Genomic DNA, 27,718 nt, shown 5'->3' with positions numbered 1-27,718 from the left:
ATTTTCAAGGCAATAACTGATTTTCAAGGTTAAAGTTGATTTTTAAGGCAAAATCTGATTTTCTAAGTAAAAAATGATTTTCAAGGTAAATGTTGATTTTCGAGGCAAAGACTGGATTTTCAAGGCAAAAACTGATTTTCAAGGATAAAGTTGATTTTCAAGGCAAAAACTGATTTTCAAGGCAAAAACTGATTTGCAAGGTAAAAACTAATTTTCAAGGTAAAAACTGATTTTCAAGGCAAAAACTGATTTTCAAGGTTAAAGTTGATTTTCAAGGCAAAAACTGATTTTCGAGGTAGAAACTGATTTTCAAGGCAAAAACCGATTTTTAAGTTTAAAACTGATTTTCAAGGTAAAAGTGGATTTTCAAGGCAAAAACTGATTTTCCAAGTAAAAACTGATTTTCAAGGTAAATGTTGATTTTCGAGGCAAAAACTGGATTTTCAAGGCAAAAACTGATTTTCAAGGATAAAGTTGATTTTCAAGGCAAAAACTGATTTTCAAGGTAAAAATAATTTTCAAGGTAAAAACTGATTTTCAAGGCAAAAACTGATTTTCAAGGTTAAAGTTGATTTTCAAGGCAAAAACTGATTTTCGAGGTAGAAACTAATTTTCAAGGCAAAAATCGATTTTCTAGTTAAAAACTGATTTTCAAGGTAAAAGTTGATTTTCAAGGCAAAAACCGATTTTTTAGTTAAAAACTGATTTTCAAGGTAAAAGTTGATTTTCAAGGTAAGACTTGATTTTCAAGGTAAAAGTTGATTTTAAAGGCAAAAACTGTTTTTCAGGGTAAAAACTGATTTTCAAGTAAAAAAAAAATATTTTCAAGGCAATAACTGTTTTTCAAGGCAAAAACTGATTTTCAAGGTTAAAGTTGATTTTCAAGTTAAAAACTGATTTTCAAGGTAAAAACTAATTTTCAAGGTTAAAGTTGATTTTCAAGTTAAAAACTGATTTTCAAGGTAAATGTTGATTTTCAAGGTAAAAACTAATTTTCAAGGCAAAAACTGATTTTCAAAGTAAAAACTGATAGGTAAAAACTGATTTTCAAAGTAAAAACTAATTTTTAAGGCAAAAACTTATATTCAAGGTAAAAACGAATTTTCAAGGCAAAAACTGATTTTCAAGGTAAAAACTGATTTTCAAGGGAAAAAATTATTAATATAGCGCTTTTCTACCTTGAAGGAACTCAAAGCGCTGTGACACTATTTCCACATTCACCCATTCACACACACATTCACACACTGATGGAGGGAGCTGCCATTCAAGGCGCTCACCAAGACCCATCAGGAGCAAGGGTGAAGTGTCTTTCTCAAGGACACAACGGTGGTGACTCGGTTGGTAGAAGGTGGGGATTGAACCGGGAACCCTCAGGTTGCTGGCACGGCCACTCTCCCAACCGCGCCACACCGTCCCCTTCCCATGGTTCCCAGGCCAGCCAGGAGACATAGTCCCCGCATGGGTCTACCCCGTGGTCTCCTCCCGGTCAGACAAGAACGTGTTTAATACGAAAATGTTATTTTGATTGATTTGACATAAACTGAAAATGTTCTTGCAGTCCCGTGGTTGTTTTGCACACCTGAAGGGGGCTTCACCACGGACGGAGAAACAGTCAGTGTCAGTAATGAGACCACTAAGCTGCTTGGTTATCATTGTCCCTGTCATAGGTGCAGGCCCCTTCGCATTTCAAAGACACAATGTTTAACCTTCCTGGCGTATGAACATCTTGCCATAACTAATTTCACTTCACTTTCATTTTCCTTATACTCAGGAGACATAGTGAAAGGAAAAAAAGAACAAAATAAATTATGTTGCTTTCCTCTACGTATTCTTCCGCCTACATCATTATAGGATGTAACCACAGAGCACTGTAACATGAAACCATAAGCCACTACACGAAACGCAACAAAAAACGCCGTAACACAAAAGTCCATAGCACCAAACACCATAACATGATACTCCATAACATGAAACTCCCTAACACAAAACTCCATAATACGATACTCTATAATGCAAAACTCTGTGACGCGAAACTCCATATACCGAAACTCCATAACACTAAACTCCATACCCCGAAACTTTATAACATGAAACTTTGTAACAAGAAACTTTGTAATGCAAAACTCCATTACACGAAACTCAGTAACGCAAAACTCTGTAACACCAAACTACACATTACAAAACTCGATGACACAAAACTCTATCATGCAAAACTCCGTAAAGCAAAACTCCATAACACAAAACTTCGTAACACAAACGCCGTAACACGAAATTCCATAACACGATACTCTGTAATGCAAAACTGTCTGACGCGAAACTTCATAACCCGAAACTCCATAACACGAAACTACAAAACATGAAACGTCGTAACACGAAACTCTATCATGCATATCTCAGTAACGCGAATCTCCATAACACAAAACTACGTAACATGAAACGCTGTAACACAAAACTCCATAACACAAAACTCAATAATGCCAAACTCGGTGACATAAAACTCCATAACACGAAACCCTTTAACTTGAAACTTTGTAACATGAAACTTTGTAGTGCAAAACTTCATTACACAAAACTCCATATTCCGAAACTTTAAAACACAATACTCTGTAACATGAAACTTTGTAACAAGAAACTTCGTAATGCAAAACCCTGTAACACCAAACTACATTTTACGAAACTCGATAAGTCGAAACTCTGTAATGCAAAACGCCGTAAAGCGAAACTCCAAAACACGAAACTCCATAACACAAAACTACGTAACACGAAACTTCGTAACACAAACGCCATAACATGAGACTCCATAACACAAAACTCTATCATGCATATCTCAGTAACGCGAAACTCCATAACACAAAATTACGAATACAAAACCACGTATCACGAAACTCCGTAACACAAAACTCAACAATGCAAAACTCAGTGACGCGAAACTCCCCAACACGAAACTCTATAACTTGAAACTTCGTAACATGAGACTGTGTAACAAGAAACTTTGTATTGCAAAACATCATAAAACGAAACTCCATATCCCGAAACTCTATAACACAAAACTACGTAACACGAAATTTTGGAATAAGAAACTTTGTAATGCAAAATTCCATAACACGAAACTCTAACACCAAACTACATATTACGAGACGTGATAACATAAAACTCTGTAATGCAAAACTCTGTAATGCAAAACTTTGTAACGCGAAACTCCATAACACGAAACTTCATAACATGAAACTCCATAACAAAAAACTACGTAACACGAAACTTCGTAACACGAAACTCCAAAACACGAAACTCCATAACACAATGGTCTATAATGGAAGACACCGTGACACGAAACTCCAGTACCCGAAACTCCTTAACACAAAACTCTATCATGCATATCTCAGTAACGCAAAATTCCATAACACGAAACTCTATAACTTGAAACTATAACTTGAAACTCCGTAACTTGAAACTTTGTAACAAGAAACTTTGTAATGCAAAACTCCATAACATGAAACTCCACAATGCAAAACTCGGTGACGTGAACCTCCATAACATTAAACTCTATTACTTGAAACTCTAAAACTTGAAACTCTGTATCTTGAAACTTTGTAACACTATAACTCTATAACACAAAACTACGTAACACGAAACTTTGGAATAAGAAACTTTGTAATGCAAAATTCCATAACACGAAACTCTGTAACACCAAACTACATATTACGAGACGTGATAACATAAAACTCTGTAATTCAAAACTCTGTAATGCAAAACTCCGTAACGCGAAACTCCATAACACGAAACTTCATAACACGAAACTCCATAACAAAAAACTACGTAACACGAAACTTCGTAACACGAAACTCCATAACACAATGGTCTATAATGGATGACACCGTGACACGAAACTCCAGTACCCGAAACTCCTTAACACAAAACTCTATCATGCATATCTCAGTAACGCAAAATTCCATAACATGAAACTCTATAACTTGAAACTATAACTTGAAACTCCGTAACTTGAAACTTTGTAACAAGAAAATTTGTAATGCAAAACTCCATAACATGAAACTCCACAATGCAAAACTCGGTGACGTGAACCTCCATAACATTAAACTCTATTACTTGAAACTCTAAAACTTGAAACTCCGTATCTTGAAACTTTGTAACAAGAAACTTCATAATGCAAAACTTCTTAACACGGAACTCCGTAACGCGAAACTCTGTAACACTAAACAACATATTACGAAACTCGATAACACAAAACTCTATAATGCAAAACTCCATGACTCGAAACTTCATACCACAAAACTCCATAACACGAAACTACATAACACGAAATGCCGTAACATGAAACTCCATAACACAAATCTCTATCATGTATATGTCAGTAACGCGTAACTCCATGAAACAAAACTCCATAACACAAAATTACTTATCACGAAACTACGTAACACGAAACTCCAAAGTGCAAAACTCAGTGACGCAAAACTCCATAACACGAAACTCTATGACTTGAAATTTCTCCTTAACAGAAAACTACTTAACACGAAACTATGTAACGCAAAACTCCATAACACAAAACTCAATAATGTAAAACCCCATAACACGAAACTATAATACAAAACTCTGTGACACGATACTCTATAAATTTAAACTTTGTTACAAGAAACTTCGTAATGCAAAACTCCATAATGAAACTCCGTAATGCGAAACTCTGTAACACCAAACTAAATATTACGAAACTCCATTACACGAAGCCTTGAACGTGAAACTTTGTAACACGTAACGTCATAACACAGAACTTTGTAACTCAAAACTTCGTAACAGGAAACATCCTGACACAAAATGCTAACACAAAGACAAAACGCTTACATCGCGTGAACACGCGAACTACATCTCATACTGTTTTATTTTGAAAGGGACACTGTTTATTAATGCCCATTCAACAAATTATAGTCAAAACGTCAAATTTAATACAACGCTAGTTTCCTTTTTTAGTCATTGTAGGTCAACACAATGCTTTTTTTTGCTTTTGTCCTTTTCGTAAACGCATTTATTTTATGCTTAGAATAGTCATTGGTCCCCGGGCCATAACTTTGGACACCTCTGACCCAGGTTGGAACACGCCTTGGCCTCCATGGTAAGAAGCTGGTCCAAAGCTGACATGGCCACGGTTCTCAGCTGCAGTGCATAGCCACTGGAAGGAGAGGGTCCACTTTGAAGTCTTCAGTTGGGGCGGTGGCGGTAGAAGGGGGGTGGGGAGATAACTGTCTAAATTTAGCCCCGCCGTAGAATTGACAGGACAGGTGGGGCGAGGTTAGCGCCGGCCTTGGAATAACAGAGCACAGCCATAAACCAACAGATTAGCTAACCCTCCACTCGGAGGCGACCCACCTCCGTGCCGCAACACCGAAACTCATTCCGAGTCCGACCTCCAGCCGGCATGATTTATTCGTGGCGTAAATGTCATTTAGCACGCGGCGTGCTGAGTCTTGGTTCTTAGATAACGTTCACGTGTGTATGTGTTGCAGGTGTAACTACGGCTGGCGGGGTCCGTTCTGTGACGAATGTTTGCAGTACCCGGGGTGTGTCCACGGCACCTGCACCAAGCCCTGGCAGTGCACGTGTGAGAAGAACTGGGGAGGCCTGCTCTGTGACAAAGGTCAGAAGCTTTTTCTTCAGAACCAACCTGACATTCCAGAGCTCCAACAAGCCCCAATAATCCTCATGTGGCTCGACACCGTTATCTGTGTTTACTTCATAGACGATAAGTCTCTTTTGTTAGACCTGCTCTGATTGGGTTTGGTCAATAAAAAAGTCGAATCAAGAGTGTTCAGGAGTTTGAGAAGACCGCTCCAGACTCCAAGGAAGTCCCACTGAGACCACATCCTGAAGTCATTTGCTTTCTAAAGGTCCAACTAAAAAATGCAACATAACTGTGAGAATTTGGAGGAATTCTAGTCTGTGGCTCTGGTATGACCAGAGGTAACAAATCTATGAACTTTTCACAAGGATTCAGTTCATCTTTGTAAAAGGACACAATTCAAAAATATGTGAACGGATTGTCAAATTGGGAGGTTTGAGAGGTCGTTCAGCAACCGGACGGTTGGCGGTTACTTGTTTGCCATTAATTGTTGGAACCCAGCTTCCTCGGTCCCAGTTAATCTGATTGGGTTTGGTCAATAAAAAAGTCGAATCAAGAGTTTTCAGGAGTTTGAGGAGACAGCTCCAGACTTCAAGGAAGTCCCACTGAGACCACATCCTGAAGTCATTTGCTTTCTAAAGGTCCAACTAAAAAAATGCAACATAACTGTGAGAATTTGGAGGAATTCTAGTGTGTGGCTCTGGTGTGACCAGGGGTAACAAATCAATGAACTTTTCGCCGGGATTCAGTTCATCTTTGTAAAAGGAAACAATTCAAAAATATGTGAACGGATTGTCAAATTGGGAGGTTTGGGAGGTCGTTCAGCAACCGGACGGTTGGCGGTTACTTGTTTGCCATTAATTGTTGGAACCCAGCTTCCTCGGTCCCAGTTAATCTGATTGGGTTTGGTCAATAAAAGAGTCGAATCAAGAGTGTTCAGGAGTTTGAGAAGACCGCTCCAGACTCCAAGGAAGTCCCACTGAGACCACATCCTGAAGTCATTTGCTTTCTAAAGGTCCAACTAAAAAATGCAACATAAGTGTGAGAATTTGGAGGAATTCTAGTGTGTGGCTCTGGTATGACCAGAGGTAACAAATCTATGAACTTTTCACAAGGATTCAGTTCATCTTTGTAAAAGGACACAATTCAAAAATATGTTAACTGATTGTCAAATTGGGAGGTTTGAGAGGTCGTTCAGCAACCGGACGGTTGGCGGTTACTTTTTTGCGGTTAATTGTTGGAACCCAGCTTCCTCGGTCCCAGTTAATCTGATTGGGTTTGGTCAATAAAAAAGTCGAATCAAGAGTGTTCAGGAGTTTGAGGAGACCGCTCCAGACTCCAAGGAAGTCCCACTGAGACCACATCCTGAAGTCATTTGCTTTCTAAAGGTCCAACTAAAAAATGCAACATAAGTGTGAGAATTTGGAGGAATTCTAGTGTGTGGCTCTGGTATGACCAGAGGTAACAAATCTATGAACTTTTCACAAGGATTCAGTTCATCTTTGTAAAAGGACACAATTCAAAAATATGTTAACTGATTGTCAAATTGGGAGGCTCTGGAGGTCGTTCAGCAACCGGACGGATGGCGGGTTACTTTTTTGCGGTTAATTGTTGGAACCCAGCTTCCTCGGTCCCAGTTAATCTGATTGGGTTTGGTAAAAAAAAAAGTCAAATCAAGAGTGTTCAGGAGTTCGAGGAGACCACTCCAGATTCCAAGGAAGTCCCACTGAGACCACATCCTGAAGTCATTTGCTTTCCAAAGGTCCAACTAAAAAATGCAACATAACTGTGAGAATTTGGAGGAATTCTAGTGTGTGGCTCAAGTACGACCAGGGGTAACAAATCAATGAACTTTTCGCCAGGATTCAGTTCATCTTTGTAAAAGGAAACAATTCAAAAATATGTTAACTGATTGTCAAATTGGGAGGCTCTGGAGGTCGTTCAGCAACCGGACGGTTGGCGGTTACTTGTTTGCCATTAATTGTTGGAACCCAGCTTCCTCGGTCCCAGTTAATCTGATTGGGTTTGGTCAATAAAAAAGTCGAATCAAGAGTGTTCAGGAGTTTGAGAAGACCGCTCCAGATTCCAAGGAAGTCCCACTGAGACCACATCCTGAAGTCATTTGCTTTCTAAAGGTCCAACTAAAAAATGCAACATAACTGTGAGAATTTGGAGGGATTCTAGTCTGTGGCTCTGGTGTGACAAGGGGTAACAAATCAATGAACTTTTCGCCGGGATTCAGTTCATCTTTGTAAAAGGACACAATTCAAAAATATGTGAACTGATTGTCAAATTGGGAGGTTTGGGAGGTCGTTCAGCAACCGGACGGTTGGCGATTACTTGTTTGCCATTAATTGTTGGAACCCAGCATCCTCGGTCCCAGTTAATCTGATTGGGTTTGGTAAAAAAAAAAAGTCAAATCAAGAGTGTTCAGGAGTTTGAGAAGACCGCTCCAGACTCCAAGGAAGTCCCACTGAGACCACATCCTGAAGTCATTTGCTTTCTAAAGGTCCAACTAAAAAATGCAACATAAGTGTGAGAATTTGGAGGAATTCTAGTGTGTGGCTCTGGTATGACCAGAGGTAACAAATCTATGAACTTTTCACAAGGATTCAGTTCATCTTTGTAAAAGGACACAATTCAAAAATATGTTAACTGATTGTCAAATTGGGAGGCTCTGGAGGTCGTTCAGCAACCGGACGGATGGCGGGTTACTTTTTTGCGGTTAATTGTTGGAACCCAGCTTCCTCGGTCCCAGTTAATCTGATTGGGTTTGGTAAAAAAAAAAGTCAAATCAAGAGTGTTCAGGAGTTCGAGGAGACCACTCCAGATTCCAAGGAAGTCCCACTGAGACCACATCCTGAAGTCATTTGCTTTCCAAAGGTCCAACTAAAAAATGCAACATAACTGTGAGAATTTGGAGGAATTCTAGTGTGTGGCTCAAGTACGACCAGGGGTAACAAATCAATGAACTTTTCGCCAGGATTCAGTTCATCTTTGTAAAAGGAAACAATTCAAAAATATGTTAACTGATTGTCAAATTGGGAGGCTCTGGAGGTCGTTCAGCAACCGGACGGTTGGCGGTTACTTGTTTGCCATTAATTGTTGGAACCCAGCTTCCTCGGTCCCAGTTAATCTGATTGGGTTTGGTCAATAAAAAAGTCGAATCAAGAGTGTTCAGGAGTTTGAGAAGACCGCTCCAGATTCCAAGGAAGTCCCACTGAGACCACATCCTGAAGTCATTTGCTTTCTAAAGGTCCAACTAAAAAATGCAACATAACTGTGAGAATTTGGAGGGATTCTAGTCTGTGGCTCTGGTGTGACAAGGGGTAACAAATCAATGAACTTTTCGCCGGGATTCAGTTCATCTTTGTAAAAGGACACAATTCAAAAATATGTGAACTGATTGTCAAATTGGGAGGTTTGGGAGGTCGTTCAGCAACCGGACGGTTGGCGATTACTTGTTTGCCATTAATTGTTGGAACCCAGCATCCTCGGTCCCAGTTAATCTGATTGGGTTTGGTAAAAAAAAAAAGTCAAATCAAGAGTGTTCAGGAGTTCGAGGAGACCACTCCAGATTCCAAGGAAGTCCCACTGAGACCACATCCTGAAGTCATTTGCTTTCTAAAGGTCCAACTAAAAAATGCAAAATAACTGTGAGAATTTGGAGGAATTCTAGTCTGTGGCTCTGGTGTGATCAGAGGTAACAAATCAATGAACTTTTCGCCGGGATTCAGTTCATCTTTGTAAAAGGAAACAATTCAAAAATATGTGAACTGATTGTCAAATTGGGAGGTTTGGGAGGTCGTTCAGCAACCGGACGGTTGGCAGTTACTTGTTTGCCATTAATTGTTGGAACCCAGCTTCCTCGGTCCCAGTTAATCTGATTGGGTTTGGTCGATAAAAAAGTCGAATCAAAAGTGTTCGGGAGTATGAGAAGACCGCTCCAGACTCCAAGGAAGTCCCACTGAGACCACATCCTGAAGTCATATGCTTTCTAAAGGTCCAATTAAAAAATGCAACATAACTGAGAATTTGGAGGAATTCTAGTGTGTGGCTCTGGTGTGACCAGGGGTAACAAATCTATGAACTTTTCACAAGGATTCAGTTCATCTTTGTAAAAGGACACAATTCAAAAATATGTGAACTGATTGTCAAATTGGGAGGCTCTGGAGGTCGTTCAGCAACCGGACGGTTGGCAGTTACTTGTTTGCCGTTGCCCAGCCTCCTCGGTCCCAGTTGCTGATGTTATGGGCTTAGGCAACACACTTTACCCACCCTGCCCACACCGGTCTATAAATATCAATGATTGTTTGGGGTAAACTTCTCTCCAGGTATCCCTCAGTCTACTTCAGTGTGAATGTGGAGTCAATGAATAATTGGTACAAAGCACTTTGGGTGTCTTAAAAGGTGATTAAAAAAAAAGATAAAAATGATCCATCCATCCATCCATCTTCTTCCGCCTATCCAAGGTCGGATCGCGGGGGCAGCAGCCTATGCAGGGAAGCCCAGACGTCCCTCTCCAAAACCACTTAGTCCAGCTCCTCCTGGGGGATCCCAAGGCGTTCCCAGGCCAGCCGGGAGACATAGTCTTCCCAACGTGTCCTGGGTCTTCCCCTTGGCCTCCTACCGGCCGGACGTGCCCTGAACATGTTCGGGTGGCATCCTGACCAGATGCCCGAACCACCTCAGCTGGCTCCTCTGGATGTGGTGGGGAAGCGGCTTTACGTTGAGCTCCTCCCGGATGACAGAGCTTCTCACCCTATCTCTAAGGGTAGAGACCCGCCACCCGGTAGAGGAAACTCCTTTTTTGTACCCGTGATCTTGTCTTTTCGGTCATAACCCAAAGCTCATGACCATAGGTGAGGATGGGAACGTAGATCGACCGGTAAAATTGAGAGCTTTGCCTTCCGGCTAAGCTCCTTCTTCACCACAACGGACTAATACAGCAATAATGATGATGATGATTATTAAATTAGTTTGAGACAAAGACAAATTAAACGTGTGAGCCGAATCATATATTAGAAATGTGGCATAATCGAGTAATGACAAGGTGGTCTCTGTAACATGCCTCAAAAATTAACAAACTATATTATTTTGTGTGTATTGCTTTGATTTCAATCAATCAATCAATGTTTATTTATATAGCCCCAAATCACAAATGTCTCAAAGGACTGCACAAATCATTACGACTACAACATCCTCGGAAGAACCCACAAAAGGGCAAGGAAAACTCACACCCAGTGGGCAGGGAGAATTCACATCCAGTGGGACGCCAGTGACAATGCTGACTATGAGAAACCTTGGAGAGGACCTCAGATGTGGGCAACCCCCCCCTCTAGGGGACCGAAAGCAATGGATGTCGAGCGGGTCTAACATGATACTGTGAAAGTTCAATCCATAGTGGCTCCAACACAGCCGCGAGAGTTCAGTTCAAGCGGATCCAAGACAGCAGCGAGGGTCCCGTCCACAGGAAACCATCTCAAGCGGAGGCGGATCAGCAGCGTAGAGATGTCCCCAACCGATACAGGCGAGCGGTCCATCCTGGGTCCCGACGAGCGGTCCATCCTGGGTCTCGACTCTGGACAGCCAGTACTTCATCCATGGTCATCGGCCCGGACCCCCTCCACAAGGGAGGGGGGGGACATAGGAGAAAGAAAAGAAGCGGCAGATCAACTGGTCTAAAAAGGAGGTCTATTTAAAGGCTAAAGTATACAGATGAGTTTTAAGGTGAGACTTAAATGCTTCTACTGAGGTAGCATCTCGAACTGTTACCGGGAGGGCATTCCAGAGTACTGGAGCCCGAACAGAAAACGCTCTATAGCCCGCAGACTTTTTTGGGGCTCTAGGAATCACTAATAAGCCGGAGTCTTTTGAACGCAGATTTCTTGCCGGGACATATGGTACAATACAATCGGCAAGATAGGCTGGAGCTAGACCGTGTAGTATTTTATACGTAAGTAGTAAAACCTTAAAGTCACATCTTAAGTGCACAGGAAGCCAGTGCAGGTGAGCCAGTACAGGCGTAATGTGATCAAACTTTCTTGTTCTTGTCAAAAGTCTAGCAGCTGAATTTTGTACCAACTGTAATCTTTTAATGCTAGACATGGGGAGACCCGAAAATAATACGTTACAGTAGTCAAGGCGAGACGTAACAAACGCATGGATAATGATCTCGGCGTCTTTAGTGGACAAAATGGAGCGAATTTTAGCGATATTACGGAGATGGAAGAAGGCCGTTTTAGTAACGCTTTTAATGTGTGACTCAAAGGAGAGAGTTGGGTCGAAGATAATACCCAGATTTTTTACAGAGTCACCTTGTTTTATTATTTGGTTGTCAAATGTTAAAGTTGTATTATTAAATAGAGGTCGGTGTCTAGCAGGACCGATAATCATCATTTCCGTTTTTTTGGCATTAAGTTACAAAAAGTTAGCGGACATCCATTGTTTAATTTCATTAAGACACGCCTCCAACTGACTACAGTCCGGCGTGTTGGTCAGCTTTAGGGGCATGTAGAGTTGGGTGTCATCAGCATAACAGTGAAAGCTAATACCGTATTTGCGTATGATGTCACCGAGCGGCAGCATGTAGATGCTGAAGAGTACAGGGCCAAGGACCGAACCCTGGGGAACTCCACATGTTACCTTAACATAGTCCGAGGTCACATTGTTATGGGAGACGCACTGCATCCTATCAGTAAGATAAGAGTTAAACCATGACAGGGTTTTTTTCACCCAAAGTAACATTTACGAACTTTTGGCCACAGTCCGATCTTTTCAAAACATAACATTTGTCACGTTCAATGACGTGGTTATTGTTTGACAAATTCGCAAAAGTGGATTCAAGATTCGTGTCTTGGTCACTCCCCCACTAAAAAGTATGCCAGTGTACAAGGGTGTGTTCCCAGTGGGACAAACCACGGTCTTTCTTCTGTCCAGATCTGAACTACTGCGGGACCAACCGTCCATGTAAGAACGGGGGCACGTGCATGAACACAGAACCAGATGAGTACAACTGCGTCTGTCCGGACGGATACTCGGGCAAGAACTGCGAGATCGGTGAGGGTTTAGGGTCAGCAGATTGTTTCTAGAATTTGATGGATTTATCATTCCCCGCTTGACTGGGACTCTTTTTTTTGAGTCCAGCTGAGCACGCCTGTGTTTCCAACCCCTGTGCCAACGGCGGGACTTGCCATGAGGTCCAGTCGGGATTTGAGTGTATCTGCCCCGCTGGCTGGTCTGGACCCACCTGTGCTAAAGGTGAGTGGTCTGAAACTGCACCCAAGTCAACATTCTCGGCTAACCCTTGACTTGATCCGGTGGAAAGAAACCGAGGAAAGCCTCTCCACATGTCCTGACCCTAGCAAGTAAGAGGACTACTTGTCTTCCAGACACTGACGAATGTGCTTCCAGTCCCTGTGCTAACGGCGGGACTTGCATCGACCAGGAGAACGCCTTCGAGTGTCTCTGCACCCCCCAGTGGACGGGACAGACCTGCCAGATAGGTAGGTAGGTAGGTAGGTAGGTAGGTAGGTAGGTAGGTAGGTAGGTAGGTAGGTAGGTAGGTAGGTAGGTAGGTAGGTAGGTAGGTAGGTAGGTAGGTAGGTAGGTAGGTAGGTAGGTAGGTAGGTAGGTAGGTAGGTAGGTAGGTAGGTAGGTAGGTAGGTAGGTAGGTAGGTAGGTAGGTAGGTAGGTAGGTAGGTAGGTAGGTAGGTAGGTAGGTAGGTAGGTAGGTAGGTAGGTAGGTAGGTAGGTAGGTAGGTAGGTAGGTAGGTAGGTAGGTAGGTAGGTAGGTAGGTAGGTAGGTAGGTAGGTAGGTAGGTAGGTAGGTAGGTAGGTAGGTAGGTAGGTAGGTAGGTAGGTAGGTAGGTAGGTAGGTAGGTAGGTAGGTAGGTAGGTAGGTAGGTAGGTAGGTAGGTAGGTAGGTAGGTAGGTAGGTAGGTAGGTAGGTAGGTAGGTAGGTTGGTTGGTTGGTTGGTTGGTTGGGAGATGTCTGGAAAATGTTATTGTTGTAGTTCTTTTTCCTTCTTATTACGTAATTCCTCGTTAAAGTAGCGTTAGAGCGGAAGAACAAGTTGCCTCAATATTGAAGCTACTCGCATAAATGTCGGATTCATGACACCTAAAGACTTACAAAGTTTGCGACCAAAATGGTGTCAATCTCACGGAGATTTCCCAGTTATTTTGAGAGTTAGCAAGAAAGCCAGTCACGTGATCTGTGTTGTAGAGGAGGAACTACGGATCCCTTCCACATCGACAACAATGCTATTCAAGCAGACTTTGTGAAAGCCAACAAGCATTACTTTGGGAAAAATTATGATCCAGACCTTTAGATTTTTCAGCCCGAACACAAAGAGGATGGCTGTAAGTTTTAGAAGCCGAGTGCTAAACGGATGTAGCTTTATTGTGACAGAGTAGCATGAACAGGGGAGACTGGATGCAATTGACGTCTAGTGGGTCTAAAGTCCAGTCCATAGTGGATCTAAAATAATAGTAAGAGTCCAGTCCATAGTGGATCTAACATTATAGTGGGAGTCCAGTCCATAGTGGATCTAACATAATAGTGTGAGAGTCCAGTCCATATAGGATATACCATATTAGTGTGAGTGTCCAGTCCATAGTGGATCTACCATAATGGAGAGAGTCCAGTCCATAGTGGATCTAACATAATAGTGTGAGAATCCAGTCCATAGTGGATCTAACATAATAGTGAGAGTCCAGTCCATAGTGGATCTACCATAATGGAGAGAGTCCAGTCCATAGTGGATCTAACATAATAGTGTGAGAATCCAGTCCATAGTGGATCTAACATAATAGTGAGAGTCCAGTCCATAGTGGATCTGACATAATAGTGAGAGTCCAGTCCATAGTGGATCTAACATAATAGTGAGAGTCCAGTCCATAGTGGATCCAACATAATAGTGAGAGTCCAGTCCATAGTGGATCTAACATAATAGTGAGAGTCCAGTCCATAGTGGATCTCACATAATAGTGAGAGTCCAGTCCATAGTGGATCTAACATAATAGTGTGAGAGTCCCGTCCATAGTGGATCTAACATAATAGTGAGAGAGTCCAGTCCATAGTGGATCTAACATAATAGTGTGAGAGTCCAGTCCATAGTGGATCTAACATAATAGTGTGAGAGTCCAGTCCATATAGGATATAACATAATAGTGTGAGTGTCCAGTCCATAGTGGATCTAATATAATAGAGAGAGTCCAGTCCATAGTGGATCTAACATAATATCATGAGGGTCCAGTCCATCGTGGATCTAACATAATAGTAAGAGTCCAGTCCATAGTGGATCTAACATAATAGTGAGAGTCCAGTCCAAAGTGGATCTAAAATAATAGTGAGAGTCCAGTCCATAATGGATCTAATATAATAGAGAGAGTACAGTCCATAGTGGATCTAACATAATATCATGAGGGTCCAGTCCATCGTGGATCTAACATAATAGTAAGAGTCCAGTCCATAGTGGATCTAACATAATAGTGAGAGTCCAGTCCAAAGTGGATCTAAAATAATAGTGAGAGTCCAGTCCATAATGGATATAACATAATAGTGTGAGTGTCCAGTCCATAGTGGATCTAATATAATAGAGAGAGTACAGTCCATAGTGGATCTAACATAGTAGAGAGAGTACAGTCCATAGTGGATCTAACATAGTAGAGAGGGTCCAGTCCATAGTGGATCTAACATAATAGAGAGAGTACAGTCCATAGTAAATCCAACATAATAGTGAGAGTCCAGTCCATGTGGGGCCAACAGGAGACCATCCCAAGCGGAGACAGGTCAGTTGCACAGAGATGTCCCCAATGCACAGATGCACAGGCGAGTGGTCCTCCCTGGGTCCCGACTCTGGACATCCAGCACTTCACCCATGGCCACCGGACCTATGCCCCCCCCCCTTTCACAGGAGACAGAGGGGCAGAAACGGAAAAAAAACGGCAGATCAACTGGTCTAAAAGGGTGGTCCATTTAAAGGCCAGAGTATACAAATGAGTTTTAAGATGGGACTTAAATGCTTCTACTGAGGTAACATCTCTAACTGTTACCGGGAGGACATTCCAGAGTACTGGAGCCCCAATAGAAAACACTCTATAGCCCGCAGACTTTTTTTGGGGCTCTGGAAATCACTAATGAGTTTTCTTCAGATTAGGATCTTCCAAAACCGCCTTGAATCTTCGAATGTCTGTTTTTTGCCCATTTGCTTGAAAGTGTGATGTTGTGTCACAGGAGGCTCGGGTGTCGGGGCTTCTCGCGGTCTCACGTGGTCTCACGCGGTCTCACATGGTCTCACGTGGTCTCACGTGGTCTCTCTTGTCTGGACTCCTTTTTGCAGACGCTAACGAGTGTGAGGCCGAGCCTTGCCTCAATGCTTACTCTTGCAAAAACTTGATTGGCGGATATCACTGTGCCTGTTTCCCCGGATGGATCGGCCATAAGTGTGACATCAGTTCGTATCCAGCCAGGCACACACCTTTTTTCCTTTTGCTTCCGCTTTAGCGCTACTAGCGACTGGCTAGCTCTGCTCCACTAGCATATTTTCGTCCCTCCCGGGGGTCTCGTTGGTGAAGGAGGCTGCACGCTAAAATGTGGATCAAATGTGCGCACGTTTAAACGCAGAACAGGTTGTTGAAATATGAACACAAATATCAATCAATCAAAGTTTATTTTTATAGCCCTAAATCACAAGTGTCTCAAAGGGCTGCACAAGCCACGACGACGTCCTCGGTTCAGAGCCCACATGGGGGCAAGGAAAAACTCAACCCAGTGGGATGACAATGAGAAACTTTGGAGAGGACCGCAGATGTGGGGGGCCGGTGCAATGGACGTCGAGTGGGTCTAGCATTATATTGTGAGAGTCCAGTCCATAGTGGATCTAACATAATAGTGTGAGTCCAGTCCATAGTGGATGTAACAAAATAGTGAGAGTCCAGTCCATAGTGGATCTAACATAATAGTGAGAGTCCAGTCCATAGAGGATCTAACATAATAGTGAGAGTCCAGTCCATAGTGGATCTAACATAATAGTGAGAGTCCAGTCCATAGTGGATATAACATAATAGTGAGAGTCCAGTCCATAGTGGATCTAACATAATAGTGATAGTCCAGTCCATAGTGGATCTATCATAATAGTGATAGTCCAGTCCATAGTAGGGCCAGCAGGAGACCATCCCGAGGTCAGCAGTGCACACCTGGACAGCCAGCACTTCATCCGTGGCCACCAAACAAGTGCCCCACATTCCACTAGGGAGAGGGGGGCAGACCAAAAAAGAAAAGAAACGGCAGATCAACTGGTCTTAAAAGGGGTTTATTTAAAGGCTAGAGTATACAAATGAGTTTTAAGATGAGACTTAAATGCTTCTACTGAGGTAACATCTCTAACTGTTACCGGGAGGGTAGTCCCTAGTACTGGAGCCCCAATAGAAAACACTCTATAGCCCGCAGACTTTTTTTGGGGCTCTGGGAATCACTAATAAACCAGAGTCCTTTGAACGCAGATTTCTTGCCGGGACATAAGTTACAATACAATCTGCAAGATAGGATGGAGCTAGACCGTGTAGTATTTTATACGTAAGTACTAAAACCTTAAAGTCACATCTTAAGTGCACAGGAAGCCAGTGCAGGTATATATGTATGTAAAGGTATATATCAGGGGTCACCAACCTTTTTGAAACCAAGAGCTACTTCTTGGGTACTGATTAATGCCAAGGGCTACCAGTTTGATACACACTTAAATAATTGCCAGAAATAGCCAATTTGCTCAATTTACCTTTAATAAATAAATCTATATATTAAAAAAAAGGGTATTTCTGTCTGTCATTCCGTCATACATTTTTTTTCCTTTTACGGAAGGTTTTTTTGTAGAGAATAAATGATGAAAAAAACACTTAATTGAACGGTTTAAAAGAGGAGAAAACAGGAAAAAAATGAAAATAAAATTTTGAAACATAGTTTATCTTCAATTTCAACTCTTTAAAATTTAAAATTCAACCGAAAAAAGTGAAGAGAAAAACGAGCTAATTCAAATCTTTCTGAAAAAGTTGAAAAAAGAATTTAAGGAACATCATTTGTAATTTTTCCCGATTAAAATTAATTTTAGACATGTTTTAAATAGGTTAAAATCCAGTCTGCACTTTGTTAGAATATATAACAAATTGGACCAAGCTATATTTCTAACAAAGACAAATCATTATTTCTTCTAGATTTTCCAGAACAAAATTTTTAAAAGAAATTCATAAAAGACTTTGAATTAAGATTCAAATTTGATTCTACAGATTTTCTAGATTTGCCAGAATATTTTATTAGAATTTTAATCATAATAAGTTTGAAGAAATATTTCACAAATATTCTTCGTCGAAAAAATGAAAATGTATTTATTATTCTTTACAATAGAAAATAAAAAATACTTGAACATTGATATAAATTGTCAGGAAAGAAGAGGAAGAAATTTAAAAGTTAAAAGGTGTTTAAAAATCCTAAAATCATTTATAAGGTTGTATTTTTTCTCCAAAATTGTCTTTCTGAAAGTTATAAGAAGCAAAGTAAAAAAAATATGAATTTATTTAAACGAGTGAAGACCAAGTCTTTAAAATATTTTCTTGGATTTTCAAATCCTATTTTAGTTTTGTCTCTCTTAGAATTAAAAATGTCGAGGTAAGCAAGACCAGCTTGCTAGTAAATGAATAAAATTAAAAAAATTGAGGCAGCTCACTGGTAAGTGCTGCTATTTGAGCTATTTTTAGAACAGGCAAGTTGGGCGACTCATCTGGTCCTTATGGGCGACCTGGTGCCCGCGGGCACCGTGTTGGTGACCCCTGGTGTATACAGCATCGGCGTAAACTGAGACCCAGCATATTATTATTTTCCAAAATAAACATCACTCGTTTTGTTACATCTTCTTCTTCGGCCCGAGTTCTGACATCAAGCCGTGATGCTGGTGGAACAAAAGTAGCTCTTTTTAGCTTCTCCTTCACTCTCTTTTCCTGCTCTCGGCACTAAAACATTTCTCTTGACACGTTCAAACTAAAAAAAAACGCCGCACTTTCTCGCTCACCAAGCATCTGAATGGGACTACAACAAAAAAAAAAAAAACACTTGACATGTGTGTGGTGTTTTTCCTCCAGACGTGAACAGCTGCGATGGACAGTGTCGGAATGGAGGAAGCTGCAAGGTGAGTTTTCACCGCCATTCCTTTTTATTAGTTGGAAGCAAACTTTAAAGTCTTTTTATTATTTTATTTTTTTCAGTTTTTTTTTTTGGGGCCATCTGACTGTTTAAACTGCAAGTTAAAAGTTACACTGGAGTAAACACACACGGGCCCCAATGTGGCCTCGACGTCACTTGCATGCGCACTTGGATGAAGTCAAAACAAAAGGAAGTTGACCGGCAGGAAGTCGCTACTACTACAAAATAAAATATAAGTCGCCTCACCTTTTAAAAATGATTGTTTTCCCCGTGAAAATAAATGAAAGTATTATGATATTATATTAGGATGATGTAGCTGGGTTGGTAGAGTAATGCCAGCATACTTGAGGGTTCCAGGTTCCAGGTTCGATCCCCGCTTCAGTCATCCGAGTCACTGCCGTTGTGTCCTTGGGCAAGACACTTTACCCACCTGCTCCCAGTGCCACCCACACTGGTTTAAATGTAACTCAGATATTGGGTTTCACTATGTAAAAGCGCTTTGAGTCACTAGAGAAAAGCGCTATATAAATATAATTCACTTATGCATGAATGGATGTATGTAGTGTAATATTTTTAGGACATTTTTGATGTTTTTAGTGCTGTTAATAAAATCCGATCGGTGTTACTTAAGGGCAAAACAAATCTGATTTGGTGTGGAGGTTAAACGGGGCCCAATGTGGCCTCGACGTCACTTGCATGCGCACTTAGATAAAGTGAAAAAACATAGGAAGTTGACCGGCAGGAAGTCGCTACTACTACAAAATAAAACAAAAGTCGCCTCACCTTTTAAAAATGATTGTTTTCCCCGTGAAAATAAATGAAAGTATTATAATATTATATTAGGACGATGTAGCTCAGTTGGTAGAGTAATGCCAGCATACTTGAGGGTTCTAGGTTCCAGGTTCGATCCCCGCTTCCGTCATCCGAGTCACTGCCGTTGTGTCCTTGGGCAAGACACTTTACCCACCTGCTCCCAGTGCCACCCACACTGATTTAATGTCACTCAGATATTGGGTTTCACTATGTAAAAGCGCTTTGAGTCACTAGAGAAAAGCGCTATATAAATATAATTCACTTATGCATGAATGGATGTATGTAGTGTAATATTTTTGGGAACATTTTTATGTTTTTAGTGCTGTTAATAATATCCGATCCGTGTCACTTAAGGGCAAAACAAATCTGATTTGGTGTGGAGTGTAAACGGGGCCCAATGTGGCCTCGACGTCACTTGCATGCGCACTTGGATAAAGTCAAAACAAAAGGAAGTTGACCGGCAGGAAGTCGCTACTACTACAAAATAAAATAAAAGTCGCCTCACCTTTTAAAAATGATTGTTTTCCCCGTGAAAATAAATGAAAGTAATATAATATTATATTAGGACGATGTAGCTCGGTTGGCAGAGTAATGCCAGCATACTTGAGGGTTCCAGGTTCGATCCCCGCTTCCGCCATCCTAGTCACTGCCGTTGTGTCCTTGGGCAAGACACTTTACCCACCTGCTCCCAGTGCCACCCACACTGGTTTAAATGTAACTCAGATATTGGGTTTCACTATGTAAAAGCGCTTTGAGTCACTAGAGAAAAGCGCTATATAAATATATTTCACTTATGGATGTATTTAGTGTAATATTTTTAGGAACATTTTTATGTTTTTAGTGCTGTTAATAATATCCGATCCGTGTCACTTAAGGGCAAAAAAACAGATTTGGTGTGGAGTGTAAACGGGGCCCAATGTGGCCTCGACGTCACTTGCATGCGCACTTGGATGAAGTGAAAACAAAAGGAAGTTGACCGGCAGGAAGTCGCTACTACTACAAAATAAAATAAAAGTGGCCTCTCTTTCAAAAAATTTGTATTTTTCCCGTGAAAATAAATGAACGTAATATAATATTATATTGGGACGGTATAGCTGGTTTGGTAGAGTAATGCCAGCATACTTGAGGGTTCCAGGTTCCAGGTTCGATCCCCGCTTCCGCCATCCTAGTCACTGCCGTTGTGTCCTTGGGCAAGACACTTTACCCACCTGCTCCCAGTGCCACGCACACTGGTTTAATGTAACTCAGATATTGGGTTTCACTATGTAAAAGCGCTTTGAGTCACTAGAGAAAAGCGCTATATAAATATATTTTACTTATGGATGTATATAGTGTAATATTTTTAGGACATTTTTTATGTTTTTAGTGCTGTTAATAAAATCCGATCCGTGTCACTTAAGGGCAAAAAAACAGATTTGGTGTGGAGTGTAAACGGGGCCCAATGTGGCCTCGACGTCACTTGCATGCGCACTTGGATGAAGTCGAAACAAAAGGAAGTTGGCCGGCAGGAAGTCGCTACTACTACAAAATAAAATAAAAGTTGCCTCTCTTTCAAAAAATTAGTGTTTTTCCCGTGAAAATAAATGAAAGTATTATAATATTATATTAGGACGATGTAGCTGGGTTGGTAGAGTAATGCCAGCATACTTGAGGGTTCCAGGTTCCAGGTTCGATCCCCGCTTCCGCCAACCTAGTCACTGCCGTTGTGTCCTTGGGCAAGACACTTTACCCACCTGCTCCCAGTGCCACCCACACTGGTTTGAATGTAACTCATATATTGGGTTTCACTATGTAAAAGCGCTTTGAGTCACTAGAGAAAAGCGCTATATAAATATAATTCACTTATGCATGAAAGGATGTATGTAGTGTAATATTTTTAGGACATTTTTTATGTTTTTAGTGCTGTTAATAATATCCGATCCGTGTCACTTAAGGGCAAAACAAAACAGATTTGGTGTGGAGTGTAAACGGGCCCCAATTTGGCCTCGACGTCACTTGCATGCGCACTTGGATGAAGTCAAAACAAAAGGAAGTTGGCCGGGAAGAAGTCGCTACTACTACAAAATAAAACAAAAGTTGCCTCTCTTTCAAAAAATTAGTGTTTTTCCCGTGAAAATAAATGAAAGTAATATAATATTATATTGGGACGGTATAGCTCGGTTGGTAGAGTAATGCCAGCATACTTGAGGGTTCCAGGTTCCAGGTTCGATCCCCGCTTCCGCCATCCTAGTCACTGCCGTTGTGTCCTTGGGCAAGACACTTTACCCACCTGCTCCCAGTGCCACCCACACTGGTTAAAATGTAACTCAGATATTGGGTTTCACTATGTAAAAGCGCTTTGAGTCACTAGAGAAAAGCGCTATATAAATATATTTCACTTATGGATGTATATAGTGTAATATTTTTAGGACATTTTTTATGTTTTTAATGCTGTTAATAATATCCGATCCGTGTCACTTAAGGGCAAAAAAACAGATTTGGTGTGGAGTGTAAACGGGGCCCAATGTGGCCTCGACGTCACTTGCATGCGCACTTGGATGAAGTCAAAACAAAAGGAAGTTGGCCGGCAGGAAGTCGCTACTACTACAAAATAAAATAAAAGTTGCCTCTCTTTCAAAAAATGATTGTTTTTCCCGTGAAAATAAATGAAAGTATTATAATATTATATTAGGACGATGTAGCTCGGTTGGTAGAGTAATGCCAGCATACTTGAGGGTTACAGGTTCCAGGTTCGATCCCCGCTTCCGCCATCCTAGTCACTGCCGTTGTGTCCTTGGGCAAGACACTTTACCCACCTGCTCCCAGTGCCACCCACACTGGTTAAAATGTAACTCAGATCTTGGGTTTCACTATGTAAAAGCGCTTTGAGTCACTAGAGAAAAGCGCTATATAAATATATTTCACTTATGGATGTATATAGTGTAATATTTTTAGGACATTTTTTAGGTTTTTAGTGCTGTTAATAATATCCGATCCGTGTCACTTAAGGGCAAAAAAACAGATTTGGTGTGGAGGATAAACGGGGCCCAATGTGGCCTCGACGTCACTTGCATGCGCACTTGGATGAAGTGAAAACAAAAGGAAGTTGGCCGGGAGGAAGTCGCTACTACTACAAAATAAAATAAAAGTCGCCTCACCTTTTAAAAATGATTGTTTTCCCCGTGAAAATAAATGAAAGTATTATAATATTATATTAGGATGATGTAGCTGGGTTGGTAGAGTAATTTCAGCATACTTGAGGGTTCCAGGTTCCAGGTTCGATCCCCGCTTCCGCCATCCGAGTCACTGCCGTTGTGTCCTTGGGCAAAACACTCTACCCACCTGCTCCCAGTGCCACCCACACTGGTTTAAATGTAACTCAGATATTGGGTTTCACTATGTAAAAGCGCTTTGAGTCACTAGAGAAAAGCGCTATATAAATATAATTCACTTATGTGTGAATGGATTTTTGTAGTGTATTATTTTTGGGAACATTTTTATCTTTTTAGTGCTGTTAATAAAATCCGATCCGTGTCACTTAAGGGCAAAACAAATCTGATTTGGTGTGGAGGGTAAACGGGGCCCAATGTGGCCTCGACGTCACTTGCATGCGCACTTGGATAAAGTCAAAACAAAAGGAAGTTGGCCGGCAGGAAGTCGCTACTACTACAAAATAAAATAAAAGTCGCCTCACCTTTTAAAAATGATTGTTTTCCCCGTGAAAATAAATGAAAGTATTATGATATTATATTAGGATGATGTAGCTGGGTTGGTAGAGTAATGCCAGCATACTTGAGGGTTCCAGGTTCCAGGTTCGATCCCCGCTTCCGCCACCTTAGTCACTGCCGTTGTGTCCTTGGGCAAGACACTTTACCCACCTGCTCCCAGTGCCATCCACACTGGTTTTAATGTAACTCAGATATTGGGTTTCACTATGTAAAAGCGCTTTGAGTCACTAGAGAAAAGCGTTATATAAATATAATTCATTTATGTATTTAGTGTAATATTTTTAGGACATTTTTAATGTTTTTAGTGCTGTTAATAATATCCGATCCGTGTCACTTAAGGGCAAAAAAACTGATTTGGTGTGGAGTGTAAACGGGGCCCAATGTGGCCTCGACGTCACTTGCATGCGCACTTGGATAAAGTCAAAACAAAAAGAAGTTGGCCGGCAGGAAGTCGCTACTACTACAAAATAAAATAAAAGTGGCCTCTCTTTCAAAAAATGTGTGTTTTCCCCGTGAAAATAAATGAAAGTAATATAATATTATATTGGGACGGTATAACTCGGTTGGTAGAGTAATGCCAGCATACTTGAGGGTTACAGGTTCCAGGTTCGATCCCCGCTTCCGCCATCCTAGTCACTGCCGTTGTGTCCTTGGGCAAGACACTTTACCCACCTGCTCCGAGTGCCACCCACACTGGTTTAAATGTAACTCAGATATTTAGTATCACTATGTAAAAGCGCTTTGAGTCACTAGAGAAAAGCGCTATATAAATATAATTCACTTATGTGTGAATGGATTTTTTTAGTGTATTATTTTTGGGAAAATTTTTATGTTTTTAGTGCTGTTAATAATATCCGATCCGTGGCACTTAAGGGCAAAACAAATCTGGTTTGGTGTGGAGTGTAAACGGGGCCCAATGTGGCCTCGACGTCACTTGCATGCGCACTTGGATGAAGTCAAAACAAAAGGAAGTTGGCCGGGAGGAAGTTGCTACTACTACAAAATAAAACAAAAGTCGCCTCACCTTTTAAAAATGATAGTTTTCCCCGTGAAAATAAATGAAAGTATTATAATATTATATTAGGACGATGTAGCTGGGTTGGTAGAGTAATGCCAGCATACTTGAGGGTTCCAGGTTCCAGGTTCGATCCCCGCTTCCGCCACCTTAGTCACTGCCGTTGTGTCCTTGGGCAAGACACTTTACCCACCTGCTCCCAGTGCCATCCACACTGGTTTTAATGTAACTCAGATATTGGGTTTCACTATGTAAAAGCGCTTTGAGTCACTAGAGAAAAGCGTTATATAAATATAATTCATTTATGTATTTAGTGTAATATTTTTAGGACATTTTTAATGTTTTTAGTGCTGTTAATAATATCCGATCCGTGTCACTTAAGGGCAAAAAAACTGATTTGGTGTGGAGTGTAAACGGGGCCCAATGTGGCCTCGACGTCACTTGCATGCGCACTTGGATAAAGTCAAAACAAAAAGAAGTTGGCCGGCAGGAAGTCGCTACTACTACAAAATAAAATAAAAGTGGCCTCTCTTTCAAAAAATGTGTGTTTTCCCCGTGAAAATAAATGAAAGTAATATAATATTATATTGGGACGGTATAACTCGGTTGGTAGAGTAATGCCAGCATACTTGAGGGTTACAGGTTCCAGGTTCGATCCCCGCTTCAGTCATCCGAGTCACTGCCGTTGTGTCCTTGGGCAAGACACTTTACCCACCTGCTCCGAGTGCCACCCACACTGGTTTAAATGTAACTCAGATATTGGGTTTCACTATGTAAAAGCGCTTTGAGTCACTAGAGAAAAGCGCTATATAAATATAATTCACTTATGCATGAATGGATGTATGTAGTGTAATATTTTTGGGAACATGTTTATGTTTTTAGTGCTGTTAATAAAATCCGATCGGTGTTACTTAAGGGCAAAACAAATCTGATTTGGTGTGGAGGTTAAACGGGGCCCAATGTGGCCTCGACGTCACTTGCATGCGCACTTGGATAAAGTGAAAAAACATAGGAAGTTGACCGGCAGGAAGTCGCTACTACTACAAAATAAAATAAAAGTCGCCTCACCTTTTGAAAATGATAATTTTCCCCGTGAAAATAAATTAAAGTAATATAATATTATATTGGGACGGTATAGCTCGGTTGGTAGAGTAATGCCATTATACTTGAGGGTTCCAGGTTCCAGGTTCGATCCCCGCTTCCGCCATCCTAGTCACTGCCGTTGTGTCCTTGGGCAAGACACTTTACCCACCCGCTCCCAGTGCCACCCACACTGGTTTAAATGTAACTTAGATATTGGGTTTCACTATGTAAAAGCGCTTTGAGTCACTAGAGAAAAGTGCTATATAAATATAATTCATTTATGTATTTAGTGTAATATTTTTAGGAACATATTTATGTTTTTAGTGCTGTTAATAATATCCGATCCGTGTCACTTAAGGGCAAAACAAAACAGATTTGGTGTGGAGTGTAAACGGGGCCCAATGTGGCCTCGACGTCACTTGCATGCGCACTTGGATGAAGTCAAAACAAAAGGAAGTTGACCGGCAGGAAGTCGCTACTACTACAAAATAAAATAAAAGTCGCCTCACATTTTAAAAATGATTGTTTTCCCCGTGAAAATAAATGAATGTAATATAATATTATATTAGGACGATGTAGCTGGGTTGGTAGAGTAATGCCAGCATACTTGAGGGTTCCAGGTTCGATCCCCGCTTCCGCCACCTTAGTCACTGCCGTTGTGTCCATGGGCAAGACACTTTACCCACCTGCTCCCAGTGCCACCCACACTGGTTTAAATGTAACTCAGATATTGGGTTTCACTATGTAAAAGCGCTTTGAGTCACTAGAGAAAAGCGCTATATAAATATAATTCACTTATGTATTTAGTGTAATATTTTTAGGAACATATTTATGTTTTTAATGCTGTTAATAATATCCGATCCGTGTCACTTAAGGGCAAAACAAATCTGATTTGGTGTGGAGTGTAAACGGGGCCCAATGTGGCCTCGACGTCACTTGCATGCGCACTTGGATGAAGTCAAAACAAAAGGAAGTTGACCGGCAGGAAGTCGCTACTACTACAAAATAAAATATAAGTCGCCTCACCTTTTAAAAATGATTGTTTTCCCCGTGAAAATAAATGAAAGTAATATAATATTATATTGGGACGGTATAGCTGGGTTGGTAGAGTAATGCCAGCATACTTGAGGGTTCCAGGTGCGATCCCCGCTTCCGCCACCTTAGTCAATGCCGTTGTGTCCTTGGGCAAGACACTTTACCCACCTGCTCCCAGTGCCATCCACACTGGTTTAAATGTAACTCAGATATTGGGTTTCACTATGTAAAAGCGCTTTGAGTCACTAGAGAAAAGCGCTATGTAAATATAATTCACTTATGCATGAATGGATGTATGTAGTGTAATATTTTTGGGAACATTTTTATGTTTTTAGTGCTGTTAATAATATCCGATCCGTGTCACTTAAGGGCAAAAACAAATCTGATTTGGTGTGGAGTGTAAACGGAGCCCAATGTGGCCTCGACGTCACTTGCATGCGCACTTGGATGAAGTCAAAACAAAAGGAAGTTGGCCGGCAGGGACTCGCTACTACTACAAAATAAAATAAAAGTTGCCTCTCTTTCAAAAAATGATTGTTTTTCCCGTGAAAATAAATGAAAGTAATATAATATTATATTGGGACGGTATAGCTCGGTTGGCAGAGTAATGCCAGCATACTTGAGGGTTACAGGTTCCAGGTTCGATCCCCGCTTCCGCCATCCTAGTCACTGCCGTTGTGTCCTTGGGCAAGACACTTTACCCACCTGCTCCCAGTGCCACCCACACTGGTTTAAATGTAACTCAGATATTGGGTTTCACTATGTAAAAGCGCTTTGAGTCACTAGAGAAAAGCGCTATATAAATATATTTCACTTATGGATGTATATAGTGTAATATTTTTAGGACATTTTTTATGTTTTTAGTGCTGTTAATAATATCCGATCCGTGTCACTGGAGGGCAAAAACAAAACTGATTTGGTGTGGAGTGTAAACGGGGCCCAATGTGGCCTCGACGTCACTTGCATGCGCACTTGGATAAAGTCAAAACAAAAGGAAGTTGACCGGCAGGAAGTCGCTACTACTACAAAATAAAATAAAAGTCGCCTCACCTTTTAAAAATGATTGTTTTCCCCGTGAAAATAAATGAAAGTAATATAATATTATATTAGGACGATGTAGCTGGGTTGGTAGAGTAATGCCAGCATACTTGAGGGTTACAGGTTCCAGGTTCGATCCCCGCTTCCGCCATCCGAGTCACTGCCGTTGTGTCCTTGGGCAAGACACTTTACCCACCTGCTCCCAG

At 41.2% G+C, this 27,718-nt stretch overlaps 1 protein-coding gene across 4 annotated transcripts in view; it reads left to right on the top strand.

Annotated features, from left to right (window-relative positions):
• The window catches only part of LOC133542262 (protein jagged-2-like), a 181,938-nt gene that overhangs the window by 102,431 nt on the left and 51,789 nt on the right, over positions 1-27,718 (top strand). For 2 of the 4 annotated variants that reach the window (XM_061886211.1, XM_061886212.1), the window contains exons 6-11: positions 5,514-5,644; positions 12,566-12,685; positions 12,773-12,886; positions 13,018-13,131; positions 15,973-16,086; positions 18,761-18,807. In XM_061886211.1, the coding sequence (XP_061742195.1) occupies positions 5,514-5,644; positions 12,566-12,685; positions 12,773-12,886; positions 13,018-13,131; positions 15,973-16,086; positions 18,761-18,807 (640 nt within the window). The remainder of the gene's footprint in view (positions 1-5,513; positions 5,645-12,565; positions 12,686-12,772; positions 12,887-13,017; positions 13,132-15,972; positions 16,087-18,760; positions 18,808-27,718) is intronic. The other 2 variants (XM_061886214.1, XM_061886213.1) reach the window with 1 other exon arrangement.

Source organism: Nerophis ophidion, linkage group LG24 (genome assembly GCF_033978795.1).
Source record: "Nerophis ophidion isolate RoL-2023_Sa linkage group LG24, RoL_Noph_v1.0, whole genome shotgun sequence".
Lineage (NCBI taxonomy): Eukaryota > Metazoa > Chordata > Actinopteri > Syngnathiformes > Syngnathidae > Nerophis > Nerophis ophidion.
The sequence above is the reverse complement of the archived record's forward strand: the minus strand, read 5'-3'. Positions and strand labels throughout refer to the sequence as shown.